The sequence below is a fragment of the Polypterus senegalus genome, chromosome 1, assembly GCF_016835505.1.
Source record: "Polypterus senegalus isolate Bchr_013 chromosome 1, ASM1683550v1, whole genome shotgun sequence".
Taxonomy (NCBI): domain Eukaryota; kingdom Metazoa; phylum Chordata; class Cladistia; order Polypteriformes; family Polypteridae; genus Polypterus; species Polypterus senegalus.
In genome coordinates, this window is record NC_053154.1 from 102391194 (window position 1) to 102409844 (window position 18651).

At 37.6% G+C, this 18651-nt stretch overlaps 1 protein-coding gene and 1 long non-coding RNA gene across 3 annotated transcripts in view; one reads left to right on the forward strand and one right to left on the reverse strand.

Moving 5' to 3' along the window:
• The window catches only part of LOC120530380, a 56142-nt gene that overhangs the window by 24257 nt on the left and 13234 nt on the right, over window positions 1–18651 (reverse strand). The gene's annotated exons all lie outside the window — the stretch shown is intronic.
• creb3l1 (cAMP responsive element binding protein 3-like 1) overlaps window positions 1–18651 on the forward strand; it is a 38873-nt gene that overhangs the window by 16884 nt on the left and 3338 nt on the right. The window contains exons 8-11 of the mRNA XM_039754812.1: window positions 200–268; window positions 1299–1398; window positions 1487–1607; window positions 1717–1987. Coding sequence (XP_039610746.1) covers window positions 200–268; window positions 1299–1398; window positions 1487–1607; window positions 1717–1987 — 561 coding nt within the window. The remainder of the gene's footprint in view (window positions 1–199; window positions 269–1298; window positions 1399–1486; window positions 1608–1716; window positions 1988–18651) is intronic.

Genomic DNA, 18651 nt, shown 5'->3' on the forward strand with positions numbered 1-18651 from the left:
TAATCCCCACACCCTTTGCTTTTTGGCCATGGCTGTCGCCACAATCTCATGGCCCATGCAAAAGCTCTGGTAAATATCACAACTATAGCTAAATTAGTCATTTGTGCCATCTTGACTGAATAACAATATAAACACATTAATTTATAATAACTGTAATCTTGAATTCTGTCACAAGTTTGTTGCTTTTTTCATCATACAGGGTGGAAACATTCACATCAGAGAACAATGAGCTGTGGAAGAAGGTGGAAAGCCTAGAAAATGCCAACAGGTGTGAAAAAATGGCATTTATTTTTGGGGTCGGCATTCTTGCAAGTATGTCTCACAGTGGGAGTGGGAAGGAGGTCTATTGCACACAGACACACAAGTGGAGCATTGGGTTGAAAGAATCCAGTGTCCAAACACACTTGTAGAAAATGCAATTGTTGTACAACCAACCAACCAACCAACCATTATCCAACCTGCTATATCCTAACTACAGGGTCAGGGAGTAAGGCATGAAAGAAACCCCGGGCAGGGCGCCAGCCCACCTCAGTTGTTGTACAACCTTTACACATATTATGAAACTAAAGGCTCCCAAATTTCAGCAATTCCTCAACACTAACAAACATGTTTGGTGCTTTTTATCCCTACATGTGCCGCTTTTTCTAATCTGTCCTTCTCATGTATAGAATCTAATGTATTTACATATATTTCACACGTTTTGGCTTTGTTTATTTTGTGACACAGTCCTGCATTTCTGTTTTGTTCGTCAGTCTAAAGAAGTCAGACAAGTACACTACAAGTGGTAGAAGTGTTTAACAGTGGTTATAAAGGATGCTGGCAATTCTAAAACTGTGGGCTTCTTCATAGCTAAGTGGGGTTTTTGCTTGTGATTACTTTGTTTTATAACTTACATGAATCTGTAAGTTCGATGTCAAATTGTTGGTGGATTTTGATGATTTTGAGTGGATACCTTCCTTCTTCCAACTAGACATGGATTAACTTAGGCTATAAATAAGCTCATAATGCCCAAACTGTGAGGATAGTAGTGCCATTCAAGGGCCAATATTATAGTATCTAGGACCCGTGGACAGTACATTTGGCCTGAACAAATGTGTTTTCACCATGCTAGTTGTGGCGACAACACACTGCGGAAGAGTGATCCTTCTTGTGGCACTAAACAGAGAGTTCCTAGTGTGTGTACTAATACTGAGCCTCCATAAGATGTGCTGCTGACCTCTCCCATAATGTATTGAAGGGTAAGGTTCTCATCTCCTGACATGTGTCTCTAGACTGCTCGCTGTTCTTCTTGTTGGCAGGACACTCCTCCAGCAGCTGCAGAAGCTCCAGTCTCTAGTTGCTGGAAAGGTACCACGGTCATGCAGAATGGCCTCAACACAGACTGGAACGTGCATCATGGTAAGTTGCTTTGTCACCATTGTGACTTTGGCCTGCAGTGTACACACCACTGGCTAATACACTGTGTTTTTATGTTTCTATTCTGAAGGTGATGCTCCTTTGTTTTGTGTTGGTTTTGGGATCCTTCATGCCTTGCACCGATTTTCCCCTTTCGCAGGGCTCAACTTCTCCTTCGCTGTCCTCGGCAGACAGCTATGCTGCAAGTCAGAGTGAGTTTCCAATTCAAAGTGAAACTTTGTGTGGGTTTACTGGATGCAGATTCTTCTGTTGTCTCTGGGTTCACTTGTCACTGATAGAAGTTTTCTGTCTGGCTTGCAGTTCGTTCCAGAAGCCTTCTCTTCTTTGAGGAAGGAACATCTCTGGAGGATAACTTTGCTACCTTTGTGGCAGCAGAAGGGGCAGACACTTGGGAGACCAAACCCCAAGACTCAATCCGAGAGTCTGTCCTGTCAGAAAGACAGGAGCTGGCTACCAGGCATAGGACCCCTGTACATGAGGCAGCCAAATACTTGAGGAAAACTCACATTGGTATGTGGGGCTTCAACAGATCAGTGCCTCGAGTGAGTGGCCAGCAGCGCGTCTTCCAAAGGTATTAATGTCTTAAGTATTTAGTGTCTAAAAAAGAATAATGCCTGGAGGAATAAGCACTTTTTGTCCAGAAATGGGAGGACACGTAAATATGAGAGCCTTCGTTCTCCCTGAACTGAAGATTTAGCAGTAGAGTTGAGAAAAGTATGCAATGTATTGATCAGTCTTCAAAGATCTTTATTTTTTGAGATCATCCTACGTTGTGATACTTTGTTGAAATCAATTGTGCTAACATTTCTTTTTGCTGCATCACTTAGGTTTTTCCTTCATTATGCATATGGCTTTTTAAATTTCATTTTTCTAATACATTTATTAATCAGCATGTTTTTGGTTTTATTATTTTTGCAAACATAAACCAATGTTTTCCTTTCTAGCCTGGGCTGAAAAATTTTCAAAACAAGAGTATAAACATACATATTTTGCTGTGTGCTTTATATTGGCTTTTCCGTCTACAACTCAAAATTTGGAAATAGAAATTTCAGATGTTATAAATAAATCAGGTAAATAGTAGGCTCCAAACAGGTGATAAAATAACTGGTCATCTTATTTCCTATTGCATTTGGACAACAGCTATCTCACATGCACTTCAGAGCAGGTCATTCACCTGAAGCTAAGCATGTTTGGGCCTAGCCAGTAGTTGGATGGGAGACCATCTCGGAAAAGCTTGGGTTGCTGCTGGAAGAGTAATTGGTGAGGCCAGTAGAGAACACTTACTCCATGATCTAAATGTTAGTACCAGTGCAGCGATGGGAACACTTTGCTAAAAATGATGCCATCCTTTAGAATAAACATAATACCAAATTCCTTACTATATGTGGTAATAAAAGATCCCTGGGTGTCCTTCATAAATAGCAGGGTATATCCTGATATCCTGGCTAAACTGCCCACCACGGCCTAGTCATCCTGACCCCCTAATCATCCCCTGTCTTTTATTGGCGCTCTCTCTCTCTTGCCACTTCACCCCCTGTTTGCTCATGTGTTTGGGGAGTGTACTGGGGCAAACTGGCTGCCCTTGCCCCATCTAGGTCAGGGATAGGCAACGTCGGCCTGGGGGGCAGCAGTAGGTGCAGGTTTTCGTTCTAACCCAATTGCTTAATTAGAAACCAATCCTTGCCAATCTCAGACCTTATTTAATTTTATGGCTTGTTAATCTGCAATGTAAAGTTACTATATTGTAGATTTTGTTCCTTTCTAAGGAAATCATCCAAATGATTTCAAGCCTAAAATGGATAATTTTCAGTCTGTCACATTTTTCTCTTGTGTTTTATAAAACCAGATAGTGCATGATTAATCCACACAGGTGTAAATGGAAACAAGTTAGATGGAGAACTGCTGGCTTCTTTGATTTGCATCTTATTGCTAATAAGGAGCCAAAAAGGAATGCAGCTGTTTAAGACTAAAATAAGCAATTAAGGGTGGGGGACCTTAACAAGCGAGACCAGTAAAATGAAGCAAAAAAATGTCTCTTGAGCAACAAGTGCTTCATTAGCAATAGTTGACTTCTCATTAAGAAACTGCGTTGGAACAAAAACCTGGCACCACTGCGGCCATCCAGGACCTACCCCAAACCATTTGGATGCTACACAGTAGTGGTAGTCGAAGTGACTCCCAATTCACTATCTAAAGCACTTTGAGTAGTGAGAAAAGTGCTTTATAAATAGAAAGAATTATTCATTACTAGCCAACCCGCAGCGTGCCATACGCCGCATAATCAGGCCAGTTTTTTAATGATTTTTAAGCACAGGGAGAAAATTAACATTTGAAAAATCGGTAATGTAATAAATCCGCAAAAAAAGCAACATTGTAACAATGCACGGAACGAACCAACACACAATCGTCCGTGACTGAAAACTGGCAGACCGCCATCGTGCCTTCTCCTGCCAGACGGAGGGATAGGGGTGGACGGCGCTCAGGCGTGGAGGGTGGAACAGGAGGAGAGGAGGAGAACGTCCATTCCGCTCCATCCGTCATGCTAGTGTGCTGATTTCTCGTTCAGTATGCACTGCCTGCTCATGTGCCCACCTCCAACTCGTCACTGGAGTCGTTGTCGTCTTTGCACAGTCTAGATGCACCTGTGACTCACATAGACTTTTCATTGCTCTGTGCGGTTTTGGCTGCTTTTCTATATATAATTCACCAAGACACCTGACCACGGTAGTAGCGAAGTGGGAGAGGGGTGTGTATAAAGGGTAAGGATGCAACCAGTGGGAGCATATGAGTCGCACTTAGTGGGAATTCTGCGGTTTGCAGCCCGAATGGGGTTCAACGGCTTACCCACGCCTCTCTACGCCAGGTAGATACACACTTAATTTCATGCATAATTATTTATTGAATGCTAAACACTTCTGGAAGGACACAGTTGTCTAAAACGGGTTGGTGTGAGAATACAACAGTAAGTGAATGAAAAGATGTAACTCTGGAGAGAGCAAAATACAACACAATAGTGAACCCGCGGCATAACAAATGCTGCATAATTATTTATTGATGGTTGAACACTTCTGGAAAGACACAGTTGTCTAAAAAGCGAGGGTTTGAGGATACAACAGAAAGTGAATGAAAAGGTGGAACTCTGGAGAGAGCAACATATAATTGTCCGGAAGTGAAGAAGACGCATTTTTGTCGCGGATGCGAATTGCTGTATGTAGCGTGTAAAACAGTTTGCTATGGTGCACGCGGTTGTGCGTCGTAACCGAAAACTCGGTTTTTAAAGACTGCTTACTTCATTGTGTTTCAACCTCAGTTGTAAAGGATGGTTTTAAGGATCCCATGGGATACCCCTCGCAAACCGTTTTACCCGCTGCATATGGCGATTCACCTCCGCGAGAAACATGCCTCTCTATGAACAGTCAACGTGGCTCGGAGGTGCATGTAGCCTCTATGACAGACGAATATAAATGACGCCGGTTTTTCTGTGTCGTCGCGTCTGAGTTTGAGGGCTTGGCTCTGCGAGTTGTCGTCGTATCCAATGGTCTTAGAGTTGGTGGGCGTGGCTCCTTCCTGCGTGCGCCACAGGTGTCTTACATGTCAGCGGCTTAGTGAATCCACACCCCTTCCGACTTGCTTTCCATGGGTGTCTTGCCTTAGTGAATTATATATATAGATTATTTGCCTTAGGCTTTTCTGTCTCTCTAATAACTCTCTACATATCTTTCTTTGAGAGTTTCAAAGGCTGCGTCTTTTTTGTTTTGGCCTAATGTATTGTATTCTTGTTGAGGTCAATTTAAATGCAATGCTGTGTCATAATGAAGTCCTTTGGCCCATCCATTTTGAACTCGCATCACATTATTCTGGGCTGTTGAAGCCTATCCTGACAACATTAATGTTTAAGTATCAAGCTGTCTGGTGCATCTTTCTGTCCCAGGATCTGACATTTGTCAAATTAGATGATGGTTGTGCTATCTTGAATGTCTTCCCTGGCTTCTCGCTTTTGTGTACGATATTGCATTGGACACCTAACAATGTTGTTACGTGAAAAAACTGATTTACAAGTGTATAACATAACACAGTATTGTTGTATTGCTGAACTTGCAGAGAACTCAACATTCTTCTTTATTAGTACTTTCTGTATAAAAAAAGAGAATATCACTAGTGGTTTGTTTCTCACGTGGCAGATATTGAAGCCTAATTTTAACTGTTCAAATGCAGAGTTCTTGGTTGATATTTTGCATTTTGACTACTTTTATTCAATGCTTATGTATGATTAACTGTGTGCGTTCATTCGTTGATCTATAGAGCATTGTATAATGTATCCATAATACTAAAGAAAAGAGTAGTGTGTCACAAATAAACTTCCATCCTTTGCAATAATACAAATGGTATTTTTATATTATATACAGTTCATCCGGAAAGTATTCACAGCGAACCACTTTTTCCACATTTTGTTATGTTACAGCCTTATTCCAAATTGGATTAAATTCACTTTTTTCCTCAGAATTCTACACACAACACCCCATAATGACAATGTGAAAAACATTTACTTGAGGTTTTTGCAAATTTATTAAAAACAAAAAAAACTGAGAAATCACATGTACATAAGTATTCACAGCCTTTGTTCAATACTTTGTCGATGCACCTTTGGCAGCAATTACAGCCTCAAGTCTTTTTGAATATGATGCCACAAGCTTGGCACACCTATCCTTGGCCAGTTTCACCCATTTCTCTTTCAGCACCTCTCAAGCTCCATCAGGTTGGATGGGAAGCGTTGGTGCACAGCCATTTTAAGATCTCTCCAGAGATGTTCAATCAGATTCAAGCCTGGGCCCTGGCTGGACCACTCAAGCACATTCACAGAGTTGTCCTGAAGCCACTCCTTTGATATCTTGGCTGTGTGCTTAGGGTCGTTGTCCTGCTGAAAGATGAACCGTCGCCCCAGTCTGACGTCAAGAGCACTCTGGAGCAGGTTTTCATCCAGGATGTCTCTGTACTTTAATGCAGTCATCTTTCCCTTTATCCTGACTAGTCTCCCAGTTCCTGCCGCTGAAAAACATCCCCACAGCATGATGCTGCCACCACCATGCTTCACTGTAGGGATGGTATTGGCCTGGTGATGAGCGGTGCCTGGTTTCCTCCAAACGTGACGCCTGGCATTCACACCAAAGAGTTCAATCTTTGTCTCATCAGACCAGAGAATTTTGTTTCTCATGGTCTGACACTCCTTCAGGTGCCTTTTGGCAAACTCCAAACGGGCTGCCATGTGTCTTTTACTAAGGAGTGGCTTCCATCTGGCCACTCTACCATACAGGCCTGATTGGTGGATTGCTGCAGAGATGGTTGTCCTTCTGGAAGGTTCTCCTCGCTCCACAGAGGACCTCTAAAGCTCTGGCAGAGTGACCATCGGGTTCTTGGTCACCTCCCTGACTAAGGCCCTTCTCCCCCGATCGCTCAGTTTAGATGGTCTGCCAGCTCTAGGAAGAGTCCTGGTGGTTTTGAACTTCTTCTGGAGGCCACTGTGCTCATCGGGACCATTAAAGCAGCAGACATTTTTCTGTAACCTTCCCCAGATTTGTTCCTCAAGACAATCCTGTCTCGGAGGTCTACAGACAATTCCTTTGACTTCATGCTTGGTTTGTGCTCTGACATGAACTGCCAACTGTGGGACCTTCTATAGACAAGTGTGTGCCTTTCCAAATCATGTCCAATCAACTGAATTTACCACAGGTGGACTCCAATTAAGCTGCAGAAACATCTCATGGATGATCAGGGGAAAAAGGATGCACCTGAGCCCAATTTTGAGCTTCATGGCAAAGGCTGTGAATACTTATGTACATGTGCTTTCTCAATTTTTTTATTTTTAATAAATTTGCAAAAACCTCAAGTAAACTTTTTTCACATTGTCATTATGGGGTGTTGTGTGTAGAATTCTGAGGAAAAAAATTTATTTAATCCAATTTGGAATAAGGCTGTAACATAACAAAATGTGGAAAAAGTGATGCCTGTGAATACTTTCCGGGTGCACTGTATATTGCAAACAACTGTAATGCTAATTGTAATGTTATGTTTTTGAAATATGAAAGTACGTTTTAAATGCTAGCTGTCATCTAACATTATTCATGTGGTACAATGCAAAAGATTTGTGCTTAGTCTTGGCACTTCATTTATTATTGAATGACAGGATTCAGTGATGTTTGAACATTTTTTGCACATTATTTTGTTATTTTATTAATTACAGTTATCAAAAGGTTTTTCCCTTTGACCCTTAGCTGCATTTTGCTGCTGCATCTGATTCATACATGGCATTATTAATATTGGTATGCTATCATGCTACAAACATCACATCAATGCGTAAGCTCATAATTGTCACCACATGGCATTACATTCACCATTTTTTATGTTACATGATTTCTAAACCTGGTCATTCAAGGAGAAGGAGAATTTCTGCATTAGTTAGTAATTAAACTAGAGGATAAAAAAAAATCTGTTCTGGTTTTGACTTTAGCATATGGATAAGGATGCATTCAGTGATTTTGTACTTTCATTTTCTTCCTCTATAAACAAGTCATCTAATTAGATCTACCTACTATTCGTTTGTCTGTCACATCATGGCAGACTCATGCATACAGTAGTTCTTTTAAATGCAATACTTCAAAAATACACCATTCCAGTAGCATCTCTGCATAAAATAATCAGTAATTTTTTCTCAATAATTTAATGTGTTGTTAAAATCTTTATAGCAAACTGACCTTGGTTGTCATACTCAAATTTTTCCAGTTTTCTATGAAATGCTCAATGCAGTTTCTTATACTCCAAAAATATATGTATATATTTTTTTTTACGTGTTAAATTTTCTTTGTGCCTGGAGCCACTAGCCTGTTTCCAGGTAGCTTGGGCAATCCCTTGCACCCTGTGGTGTTCTTGCCATACCTTTTCTCAGATGTACACATGTGCAGCCTGAATTTTTCAGTTATTCCTTGGGGCTTGAAGGATAAAGCTTTTTTAAGTGACTGCTGGATCTTGCTATTTTGAAGCAGTCATCTTCAATATAATAAATCACATTGATTACTTGTATACAATTTAGAGTACAATTTAGCACTTTAGCTATTGAATAAAAATGGTAAATTAATGATTAATTGTGTTTTCACTTTCAGTGCTGAGTGTTTGATGTTAATGTTTAATTCTTTCTATTGCTGTTTGTACTGTATAACAAAAAGTTGATAGATTTTAGTTTTGTGTTTCTTACAGCATTATCTAAATAACATTTTATCATCATATCTAAATAACATTTTATCATCATCAGTGCTGGTAACCTGATACTTTATTGAATGTGGTCTCTATCCTTCTGTCCCTGATGCAAGCTTTACTGGAGGCCATCTGCTTCCATATCTTCCCTTTAACACCACTGCAGCTACTCTAATCTTCCACGGTTTCTTGAATAAATTTTTTTTTTTTAATGTTGCATGTTCACTTTATTTAACTACATGGTTCGATTCAAGCCAGGGTCCTTCCCAAGATTGCCAGTGGCCATGTACCCAGGCCAATGGCTATATGCAGGTCTCATATGTTCTACTCTTTAACTACATGCTTGATAATCTCCTACTCTCACTCACTCACCTCTGCATCACTTCTTCGGATGTCTGTGCCCCTTCAGACAGTGTCTTTCTCCAAAGGTCCACGTACATTATTTCCACCAAAATTTTCTTCCCAAAAACATCAAAGATTCATTCATCTTCTGAGTTCACTTTGTGCACTGCAGTGTCTTGGGAAACTGGAGCATTAGTTGGCAATTTACTAACACCTCTCCAGGCCCATCTCTTGTCTATCATGAACTGTTCTAGTCAGCCCATTGTGTGCCAATAGATTTATGTTCTATTTACTTTTAGAAGAATGTTTCTGCCAACCTGCTTACCTTGGCATCTCAAACAATGTGATTCTAAAATTGCAAAGGTAGAGTTCTTAGTCACTATAGTTACATGATGGCACTTTTCTTCTAACACCATGAAGGTTTATATTACCTGTACTGGCAACAATGCTAAAGAGGGCATTACTTGTTCATTTGTAAATTTAAAATATAAACAAAATGATATGAGTATTTACTCTCTTAGAGAGAATTACTGTACAAATTGTTTGGTACTTGTGATAGTTATGATGTTTTCTTTGATATTGCATTATGCTGCACGTGCATCTCAACTATGAGTTCTGAATAGTTTCTCAAAAATGTAAAAGGTTTTGTTGAAACATAAAAAATACTATAAGTACAGCTCAATACATTCAGAACACCAATGGTTCCAAACAAAAATATTACACAAAAAAATAAACAAAAAACTAAAGCAAGTATTGACTACAACTACATTCTGGGCTGAAACCCAGTAGTGACAATGACATTATCAGTCTTGTTGAAGGCATAACCATCCGCATAAGTTCCTTAAGCTGGTTCATGGTGCTTCTGGAAAAGATATTAATGGAATGCTAGAGAAAGAAAAAATTTGGTTTATGTTGCCCCAAATGGTTCATTTAACATTACTATATAATACTGTACATTCATAATGGAACATCAAAGTTTGCCACAAATCTTACTTTTGCAAGGCTGAAAAGAACTGCTTTGTATCTTGTTTAATCCATTAACTTGTGCCATAATGTTAACTATTTGTGCTTTTGTGTATCATTATAGATCCTGATTTTGATTAACCCTGCCTTATTTGATTGATACTTATCAGCTTGTACTATTCACATGATAAACTATAAATAATGTTACCTGAGACCTCATATAGTCTTCTTCTTTCGGCTGCTCCAGTTAGGGGTTGCCACAGCGGATCATCTTCTTCCATATCTTTCTGTCCTCTGCATCTTGTTCTGTCACACCCATCACCTGCCTGTCCTCTCTCACCACATCCATAAACCTTCTCTTAGGCCTTCCTCTTTTTCTCTTCCCTGGCAGCTCTATCCTATGCATGATGTGATAAACGCCAAGAGAAGACTGTCCAGGCTTGTGCTGGATTTGCTAGATCTTTGCTATTAAAAGACTATCAGCTAATTAGTTTTTAAAGTTTGTTAAATAAAGACCTTTTAATTTTAAAAGTAGAAAGTATAAATGCAGATGGTTCTTTTCAGCATGGTTTTTGCCAAGAGTGTATAATTAAGGCACAGTTATTTGAAGTAAAATATAAAGGAATTTACATTTAAATAGCAGGGCATCAATGAAATCAGATCATAATTTAATACAATTAAAAAGTTGTTTAATTCTTCTTTGATTAAAACTCAATTTTTAATTTCTACATTGCTTATTCTAATCAGGGTTTTGGGAAGGTGGTGCTGATCCTGGCAGCATTAGGCACAAGACAGGAGCCAGTAATAATTTTACTGTAAACTGTACACGATACTAATAGTAATACTACTACTCATACCAGGACTTCTCAAATGTGTGTATTTTAGGTTAATTGTTTGCCCACAGTACCACAATGCTTCCATTTAATTAACTGTAATGAACACATTATAAGTAAACAATTTACATGTATACTTTAGAGTCACAGTCTTGTAATCTTGATAAATAAAATGCAGTGATCATAAATTAATCATGCTTTTAGACAACTACTGATATCCATCTTGGAGCAAAAAAAAATAGCAATTGCACGTTTAGATTTTTGTCGGCTGAGCTGGTGTTAATCATTTTTTTGAGGTTGAATGGGACAAAGTTGAGACTATAAGTTTGTCTTTAACAAGATCAGCTTAAGATTTCTTTTCCAATTTTGCGGGCCATTACTTTGTAGCTTGAAAGTCTGGAAAGAAACGTAAAGGGATTACATATAGATTTTGTTGAACATTTCTACTGTTATTGTCATCATATAATAAAATTAAACTTAGATTAAGGGAAGCAAACTTGTTTTGGTATATTTGTCTGGTACTAATGACATAAAATAATACCTTGTAAAAATGTCCTTGTTACTTTGTGTGTGTGGATAAATAATAGCAACTGCAATATTTAAAACTAAGAAATAAAGAAAAATTCCTTAACTGAAGAATACCGGAGTTATTGAAACTTGGAGGTGATGATAGCATTCATAATTAAAAATAAGCTAATAGACTAACTATACTCTAGAACAGGGCTTCTCAAGTTTGATCCCAGGTTTGATCACTGTGGTTTTCATTCCAACCAGTTTCAGTAGGTCACTCTTGTGTTTCATCAATCTAATTGTTATAATTCTCTTTCAAAAGAGCTTTAGTATGAGATTTACAAAAAAAATGTAGAAATTTGTTTTCTTTGTCATAGTTTTAAACACTAATGTTTCGTTTGCCATTTTTATTTCAATTCATCATATTTTTGTGGATTTTATTCCTTAAATTGCAGGAAAATACTAACAATTAGCGAGGAGCAGTGCAGACAAAGGCACAAATGACACTGAATATTAAAGCACAGCCACTACTTCAAAACTACATTCATTTTGCATGATATTTAGTAACAAAAGGCTTAACTAATCCTTAAATTCAGTCCTGTGGACCACCTTAACTGCAGGCGTTCATCCCAACCATCTTGATGTGTAATCTGATTCCTGCCTTTATTAAACAAGTTATTTCCTGGTTTCTGCTTGTTTTGTATTAATCCAGAAATAAAAAAATAATAAGTTTGCTAAATTTTTAGGAAAATGTAGCAAGTATGTGTGTATGTGACATTAATTATTGTTTTTTCTTTCCTTTTTATATTTTGTTCTTTTTATGTTCTGGTCATTTAAACTTTTTAAGAAATTAATAAGCAAAGGTTTAAACTTAACTGCTTCCCTTTTGTATTCAGTGTCATTTGCACCAATGTCTATAGTGCTCATCAGTAACTGTCAGTATTTTGACACAATTTAGGGAGTAAAACGTCTTAAAAGTGAATTAAAAAAAAATCTTGGAAAAGAAAGTTAACATTTAAAGGTGTTTAAAAAAAAATGCACATTTCTGATTTTGGTTTATATGTAAATGCACTACTACACATTTATGAATGTAAAATAAGAAGACTAGTTAAAATTAATTAGATTATTTATAGATAGAAGTATGACTGAACCATTTATTTATGAAAATGGTTGAAATGAAAACCCTGCAGCCACAATAATACCCCATAACTGAACTTGAGAACTGCTCTAGAAGATATTTAAAATATTTTTTAAAAATTTCAGCAATATTTTTATAAAAGTCACAAGTCAACATTAACAGCATAGAACTGCAGTTAATTAAGAATCACGTAATCAAGTAAAGATGGGAGGCACAGTACTTAGTGCTGATGCCTCACATGTCCTAGTCACTGTCTTGTTAGAATATAAAACTTGTTTGCATGTTTCTGTTAGGTTTTCTCTGTATTCTCTGGTTATAACCTCACCCGGCTGTTAATCAGTCTGGCGTGTAAGAGTTCAGGTGTCTGGGTGTTTGTGTTCATGTGAACTAGAGTTTTGTCCATGGTTTAGGGTATCTAATGAGACTGCTCAGATCCACATGCCTCTGAACTAGATTAATCGGGTTTGAGAAATAAGAGGATGGACATTTACATTAACACAAATTGCACTTTTGTACCTCAGTGTATAAACGAATATTCTTTAAACATATAAGCAACAGTTGTTAGTTATCATCCATATTAAAATAGTCTTTATTATAGCAGAGGTACAGGAAAAGGCAGATGGATGTTAATGGTTTTTCAAGTCCATTTTGAAATAAATTTATTTTGAGAATGTGTCCCATTTGTATGAATTTATATTTCAATTTCAGCTATCTGTCATTTAGAATGCCCCCATAGAGAATATTACAATTTAAAATTGTTTATTTTGTAATGGCTTATTCATATTTTTCTAATATTACTGCATTTTTGAAAACAGATAAATTCCTGGGTTGGTGCATTGGTGCAGTGGGTAGTGCTGCCACTTCATGGATCATGCATGCCAGATTTACATCCCCGGTCAGAGGAATGTTTGTGCGTAGTTTGCATATTCTTATCATGTCTGCATATATTTTAATTCCATATTGTTACAGGTTAGGTTAACTGGCATTTCCAATGTGACCCCGGTGTGGGAGTGGGTAGACCCTGTGATGGACAGGCACTTTGTCCATGGTTGTTTCCTACCTTGCGGCCAGTGCTGCTTGTATAGACTCCCCCTGAATATCTGACTTGGATTTGGCGAGTTTGAGATTATGTTATGTAGGCTTCCAACAGTAATAGTAACTTGAAGAGTGGCACAGGAAGCGTGAAAGTACTGCAACCTCAACAGGGTAGTACATGCACTTTTTAAATCTGCTAGAGGGGATGAGTATTGTGGGGTTATGGTCTCACTTCTTCTGTTTGACTGAAGCTGCCCCAAACGTAACTGAAATATAATGTAAAGGTAGGGAATAATGACTTGTGCACTACAAAGGCGAATTAGATTTGGTAAAAGGGGACAGTCATTTGCTAAAGTATAAGACCCTTTGAGATTTTTCTGATCGTGTGAAGACTCTGTGTGTGTGTGTGTGTGTGTGTGTGTGTGTATATATACAGGCTTAGTTGTGTAAATATGTAAATCTGTGTTGGCGACACTAAACTGACCATAAATGATTGAGTTTGGCTATATGAGCATGCCTGTGCTTCCGGGAGTAGATCTGCTCCACACACAACCCTGAACTGGACCGAATGGATGTAGAAAATGGATGGACTGCAAATAAATATGCCCTTCTAGAAATGCTTCTTACAAATGACACAAAATCTGTGAACGCATAGAGAACAGAAAAGGGGAAGTAACACCTCAAAAGGTCAATGACAAATTGAAAACCAGTAACTGACATTGCAAGCGTTAGAAAGTACAGACAGCAGTTACAAATGATCACTCTGCTGTGAAAAAGTAAGTACACCCTCTTTCAGTTCTGTGGTTTTACATGTCTGTCTGCATGTAGCTAACAATCATCTAGTCCTCCCAAAGTCTTATCATTAGGTACATAGCACAAAAGATTTTATTTTTTTCATTTTTCTTCAGATAAAATATGAAAAATAAACCATCAAAATATATTCATATACTGTAGCACCATTTACTGATGGTTGGCCAAGACTGAGGCATAACATTTTCAAATATTAGGAATTGTAAAGAAAAAACAATTAAAACCAGATTAACATATTTTAAATGCTTGAGATGCCTAAATCAGTTGAGAGAAAAAGTAAAACTTGTAATTAGTGAAAGAATTATTAAGTTTCTTGTCAATTGTTTAAAATTTTAATGTGGTGGAACTGGGCCAGCTTGCTGCACATCCCCATCCTTATCAGGCTACAGTGCCCAGAAAGGTGTCCCAGATTTCAGAGTTTTTAATAATAATTTTTTTTATTATTACTATTTTATATTTGTTTGACACCTTTATGAAAAGGGGACTTAAAATATGGTACACTTATTTACATACATTTGTTATAACTGAATTACAGGCAGGCAAAATAATTTTCTCAAGGTCGCACAGAGTTGGTTTGTAGTGGCCCACTTCCTATTTGTTATAAAGCCCTATCTAACAGCTAAGAGAGTCTGCTTGAAAAGGCTGAAATGGACCCGTTTCCCAGAACAGGACGTTAGAAAACCCCTATAGATAGTAATTTATATTTCCCAAATGGGGAAATTTTACTTTTTACTGAAGCTCAAGAAATTTCATAACAAACAAAAAGCACCTCCTTCAAACAGACACACACAATTGCAAAAAAGAACAAATAAAAATGTCTGCCTTTTCTAATAAAATAACAGTCAAAGTGAGGTATTATAAAGGCAAATGGCTGAAGGTGTAAAGGAGTCCCAGGAGTGTTTCCTGACACAATTCTGTTGAATAGTTTGATAGTATGATAACTACTGTGAAAATCTAGACAAACATTCAACATAACAGATAATACAACATATCAACAGCTGTCCTGTTTGCTCTTAAGAATATGCTGTTCTTAAAATACAGGGTCTTTGAGCTCATTTTACATTCTGATATTGATGGAGCAGTGCTCCGATATGAAGGTAGAGCATGGCAAAGTACTGGTGCCGTTTAACAAATGTTTCTACCTCCTACAGCTAATTTTTTAACAAAAAATTATTGAAGAGCCTGGGCTTTGTTTTCCCAAGGTATGAGCTTCGAAAACCTTAGCAAATTAAATGATAAACTGTTCACACTATAATAATTACAAGGAAGAATCAACTGTAAAGCTAATTGCAAGAAGAGTGAGAAAAATCATATTTTCTTTAGTGTATGATTAAAATGTAGTGTCGTCGCTTGCTGGCACAGAGGTTTTTAATGTTTCTTTCCAGGTTTAAATTTCTTACAGAGACACTATTTAGGTGCAGTTTGCACTTTCACCCTGGGCACTCTGGATTCTTCCCACAAAGCATGCAAATTAGGCTAAGTGATTAACAGAAGTGTGGGTTTGTGTAGAAGTATGTCAGGCAGAGGCTTATTAAGTTCTTGCATGTGCTGCTGCTTAGACAGGCTTCATCTTCCTATAAATTTAAAAATCATTTTCAAGTATGTATGATTAGGTGTGTGAAATAAGAATGTGTTACTTAAAGTAAAATTCTTTAGCAGTCAAAGAAATTACATGCAAAACAAGACTCACTTAAAAAAGATAATCAAAAATGAATTATCCAGTACATGTGTTTTAAAGAGTTATTATCAAGTCTTTGGGGAGTGAAAAATCACATTTCAGTAATGCAAACACGCTGACATTTTATGAGGAAACAAAAGAAGGCATTTGATTTGAAGATCATGCATTGCATTACCTCCCTTGACTTCCCAAAAAAAAAAAAAAATTGACAAAGTACCTTTCTAAGTAATTAATTATGAAACAATCTCAGTAGTGATTCATGGTGTGACACCCAAATAGATACAGCATTATCTCAAACACACAAAGCAAGTTTCTTTTTTTAAATTACTTAGGAGGTATCAGACATTTTCTCCCACAGCATCCACACTGGAGCTGCTTCTTTTACAATTTGTATAAATGATTTATATTACAAAGTAACCAAAAATTTAATGTGAAGACTAAATTAGATAACAGATATTCCAATGAGCAGAATCTCTAAAATAAATAGAGACACAATTCAGAACTGGGAATATCTTTTTTTTTTTTTTAAGTTTTTGAAAAGTTTACAATTATTTTCCTAAATTTATTTTTTCATTAAATATTATTAAATACAAAACCTTAAAGGTGAAATAAGGTCTGACATTATTGTCTTGATTTCAGCCTTCACATTAACAAAAGATGATATTTTAATAAGTGCATCATTTTGATACCTACTGTATTAGGCATTTGGTAAATGAAACTCCGCATAAGCAGGTCCAAAACTTCATATGTTGAAAGGACGACTGTTAGATATTTTCACAAAATGAGATTAGAGATAAAACATAGACAGTTGTGAGTCACTATCTACAATCAGACATGCACGGAATCAATTAAAAAAGCAAACAGTTGTTGACTTACATACTGTGTATGAGTGTGAAGTGCTTGTTGAAAAATATACACTTCCTTCCTCAATTATGCTGCAGTTGGTTACAATAAACTAATATTTATAGAGAATACATATCTCTTGAAATGCATTTATGATGCATTAACTTTGCCAGGTTTCATTCAGATTGAGCAATTCATTCAGTGTGGCCTCAAGGAGGTTGCACCAAATCAGACCCCAATTTCAAATAAAGCCATGGAGGCCAAAGTAAATCAATAAAAGAGCAAATTTATTAGGAAAATAAGAAGTGTACAGGGTTATGGATATAAATGAAAAAGTAAAAACCACTAAAATGTAGGCCACTCTGGGCTATGTAGGCTCAGCCCTTCTACTATACTTTTTTCAGTTTTACCTCTTCTGTCTTTTCTCCTTTCTTTTCTCACTTTTCCTCCTCCACATCCGCCTACCACCAGTTGACCTTCTGAGCCTAAATACAACTTATATATGTTCAGAGGGGAGCTTTTAAGCCCCATAGACTACTTCTAGGAAAACCCAAGTACCATTTTACAGGGTCAGGAAACGACTAGTGAACTGTTGAAGTCAGCCTGTCGGAATGCCCCAAGTAGCTAAGGTATTACTTCTGTCCTGATCTTCAGATTTCCTGCTAATGAGTTAAGCAATCCCTCAGATATCTGCCCACCACAATAGGGGGGCAGTAGGACCTATACAATATTACATTAATATGTATCCCTGCTGCTACACAATGTCCTGCACTTACATTGTCTCCAGAGATCCATGCACAATATTGGGACATAATGCCTCCTTTTAATGGTTGACTGTTTTTGCTAGCAATGATGACATGGCCAGAGTATTGGTCACATGGGCATCTTAATGCCCTACACTGCGGCAGTATTGTTTCAAGGTCTGTTTCTGTTGAGCCAGCATTTATAGGCAGACACGCACACAAAGATCCCTCCAAAGGTGATCAAATCATGTCCAGAGATGTCTAAAGTATCTAAACGCCATTCAGCCATATCACCTGCATTTCCAAACAGGTAATCCACCTGAAGCTAAGCCCATTTGGGCCTGACCAGTACTTGGATGGAAAACCATCTAGAAGAAGATTGGGTTGTTGCTGGAAGAGGTGTTGGTGAGGCCTGCAGGTGACACTTACCCTGTGGTGTGTATGTAGATCCCAGTGCCTTAGTGCAGCGATGGGGACACTGTGCTCATAAGAGATGTAAAACCAAGGTCTTGACTCTCTGTGGTTATAAAAGACCCCTGGGCATTTTTCAAAAAGAGTAGAGTGTTTTGTGATGTCTTGGCTAAATTGCCCACCACAGCCTGGTCGTTCTGACCCGCTAATCATCCCCTGTCCCTTGTTGGCTAACTGTGTTTCTCTCTCCTTCCCCACCTACTAGCTAATGTATGATAGGCATACAGCTGCAAGAATGGCTGCAACACATAATCCACACTTGTGATGGTTGAAGTTGTTCCCCACTGTCTATGTAAAACATTTTGAGTACATTAGAAAAGCACTATATAATTGTTTTTTAATTATTATTTTTAAATCTTTTGAAAATGTGAAGTCAAAACTTTGGCCCCGTCAAAATATTTTCTTTTATACATATTATATATAGAATTATCATTGTCATATGTATATACAGTAAACATCTGGTATATACAAGGACAGTGAAACTTAAATTGATAGAGCTTTTGGGAAAACCTGTTGAATTTTGCAAGAGAACAATAATATTTTTTGACATTATTACCAGAATAAATAAGGCTGATAGCAGAGAGGTCAGTTAAAGTACGTTTTTCCATAGATGTTATAAAATAT